General features: G+C 40.8%; 1 protein-coding gene across 1 annotated transcript; it reads right to left on the reverse strand.

Annotated features, from left to right (window-relative positions):
* Positions 1-1,153: 1,153 nt before the first annotated feature.
* LOC114619174 (melanoma-associated antigen B4-like) lies at positions 1,154-2,194 on the reverse strand. The gene has a single exon (XM_028765033.1). The coding sequence runs from the start codon at positions 2,192-2,194 to the stop codon at positions 1,154-1,156; it is 1,041 nt and encodes a 346-aa protein (XP_028620866.1).
* Between the last annotated feature and the right edge of the window lie 858 nt (positions 2,195-3,052).

Consider the following 3,052-nt stretch of genomic DNA (forward strand, 5'->3'; position numbering starts at 1 on the left):
TTTGGAACTCTCTCTTTTTTGCTTCTAACTCCATACTTTGGGCAGAAGTACCTTTTTTCATATTTACTAAGGTGTGTGTTGGAGTACTGAAATAACGGCCTCAGGTTTGGTTTTCAGCTTAGGAGTGAAGTATTGTGGGCTCTTGATCAGGAGTCCAGTATGAACTCTGCTACTTACTATTCCTGTGAACACCACCAGAGTATTTGGATAGTTTGTAACCCTTGAACTTTCCACTAAGAAATGAATTTAATAGTTCTTTTTGTAAAGACCAAAAAGAATCATGTTGAATACATGGCTTTGGTTCCTGATTCATCCTATATTCACTTATTGAAGACTGGAATTCATTAATGTGAGCATTTTGAGCTGTTTCATTGCTACTATCTACTGGGATTATTTTTCATCATGTTTAAACTAAGAGATTCCATAAAATATATAGATAGTTTTAGGGGCCCCAAACAGAGAGTGGAAAGAACAAAAACATTCTGTCAAAAGGCAAGAGAAATGGAAAATGTGTTTTGTTCAAGCACACATTCGCATTTCTTTAGGAAGGACACCACATTTGATCCACACCCATAATGAAAGCATCTTCTAGAATCTATCATTGCATAGGTAGCTGTTGGGCATTATTTTGCTACACATCTCCAGGAAGTGAACTCAAGAACAGATGTTCAGTTAAGTGTTTTGATAAAGAACAAACCTTAAACAAGAAATCCAATTCACTGTGACTTGGTTTTTTATACATCTTTTAATCACATAAGCAAAGCAGGTATTCATTTCTTACAAGTTTGAAAAGAAAGAAAATATGGGGTAAAACAACAAATGAATTTAAAGTCTATTATTTTTTCTCTATCTTCTTTTCTCTACTACTCTCAAGCACATTTATATTCTAATCTCATATTGCCTTATGGTATATTGCCAAAGGTAATTATAAAATTTCAAATAATACTTCACATCAAATCAAACTCAAATCAAATCAAACCTCAACTTAGTAAGCAGCAACGAAGGCATATAATCTATTGTATTATTTCTATGTAACTTCTGACTTCAAGTAAACACTGTGATAGAAGACACTAAACAGTTTTATCAACAACTAATTTCAGCATCAGAAAAACAAAGATTAGCAGGCTCTTTTGATCACACAATAGAGACTACCTTAGATTTCAACAGCAGGTGTAGGGAGGCTGGACTTGGCTTTAGAACGTCTCTTGGCCTTGGATTTAGTGCTTCCCTGGGCTGCTCCTTCAGCTTGGGCTCTATCTTTTTCCTTCAAAGATTCTTCATGGTTGAATGGGTAGGTAGAGGAGCCAGTTTCATTGATGTGGGCCAAAAACTCCATCACTTTTACCTGGCTCCTTTCATCATAGGCTTTTGGACCCCATAGGAACTCATAGGTGGGGGAATCACCATCAGGAACCTGACGGTATTCTAGGTACATTTCCTGCACTAGATCTTCAGTGATGAGCTTCCTGACATTCCCAAAGATGAGGTGTGGGACCTCATCATAGACTCCTAACATATTCAGGAACTTCCAGACCTCCTTCTCTGGGGCACAGTAACCATTTAAGTAGATCACACTTAGGAGAGGGATCAGAATGCCCCTATTGGGAACACCCATCTCATTACTCTCACTTCCATCATCCTGGAAATCTAGCTTACTGACAAGAATGTAGGATCGATCTGTGGATTGGATTTCTTTCAACTCAAGGCCAAAAACCAGATCCATGCGATTGGAAGCTTTCTTAAGGATCTCAGGGAACTGATCCTTAAAACTTTTGGTAACAACATTCAACATTTCTTCCCTCAACAGGGGCTTTTTCTGTTTGTACTTGCTGAGCATGTACTCCATGAGCATCCCAGTCTTCCTTGTTAGAAGATCTTCCTGTGGGCTCTTCTTAGATTGCTGGGCAGTAAAGGAACTCACATTTTTCTTCCGTCGGCTCTTGGCACTTGTATCAGTCCTTTTGCAGGCAATGCAAATACTGAAAGTTGTGGTGCAAGGCATTCCTTGAAACAACTTGGCAAGGGTTTCAGAAGAAGTACTTGGCACAGCATCTAAAGAGGCCTGAGCAGAGGAAGAGGATGATTCTTTTTTCTCTGGTGCCATGGTCTGAGTACCCTCAAGCTCCCGGGACTCAGTTTTGGTCTGATGGCGTTTCTCACGAGCCCGGGCCTTACTCTTCTGTCCCCTGGGCATGATGGACACGGTCAGTAACAGCAGGCAGGAACAGACAGCAGAGCAGGTGACTTGGCTCCCTAGACAGAGAGAATAAGATAATATGAGCACCTTAATTGTGTTTTCAATATATTGCCTTTCATCAATATTCCTTTAACTTTTCCCAAACCCACGGGGTTTCTGTTCTGACTAGCCTGTACGTACTGCCGAGGATCAGCAAGGGAAGGCTCCTAGTGTTTGAGCACCCCTCTGTTCTAGGACTATATCAACTTTTTTTTTTTTAGCTTCTGAGCCACTCCTCTCTGCAGCTCTCATTTGACAGCTCAAAGGTTCCTTGTAGCCCTGAGGGAGACTGCTTCAGGGAGGTTCAGTTCCACTGCACTAACTGGGTACACAGAGTGCTAAGAATTAACAAAGCCCTTTCCGTCTTGGGCACTCTGGAGTCTTCAGTCTTCCTTCAGGTTCCTTACCTAGGCTCCCTGTAAGTTTTGCACCACTCTATTGTAAACTTTTAGACTGAGGATAGTCACCCTTTGAGCTAAAGAGCCTAGTCAAGTGTTGAAACTGGCAACTCTTCTCCTTGTTTTCTGAAGGTGAGCATGTCCTCAGAACAGTGATTATTGCTAATAATGCTACCATGTCCATAGCTTTCAATAGATCTGGGGCTCTAAATAGGCCTCTTCTTTCTGAAAATGATGACTCACTCTAGGTCATTGTCCCAAATTCACTCCTTTCAGGCACTGCACACCAAGGATTACATGAATCTACTCCACTAGGCCAAGGTAGCTGATTTTGTGAAGCTATCTCTCAAGGAAATGAGACAGCACTTTGTCACATCCCTCAAGAGACTTAAAAAGTCCTATATTGCTCTTAACATTT

This window comes from Grammomys surdaster, unplaced genomic scaffold (assembly GCF_004785775.1).
Source record: "Grammomys surdaster isolate TR1022 unplaced genomic scaffold, NIH_TR_1.0 148, whole genome shotgun sequence".
Classification (NCBI taxonomy): domain Eukaryota; kingdom Metazoa; phylum Chordata; class Mammalia; order Rodentia; family Muridae; genus Grammomys; species Grammomys surdaster.

What these genes read in the sequence shown, in the direction of transcription:
- LOC114619174 (XM_028765033.1), bottom strand. Translation starts at nt 2,194, where the DNA reads ATGCCCAGGGGACAGAAGAGTAAGGCCCGGGCTCGTGAGAAACGCCAT.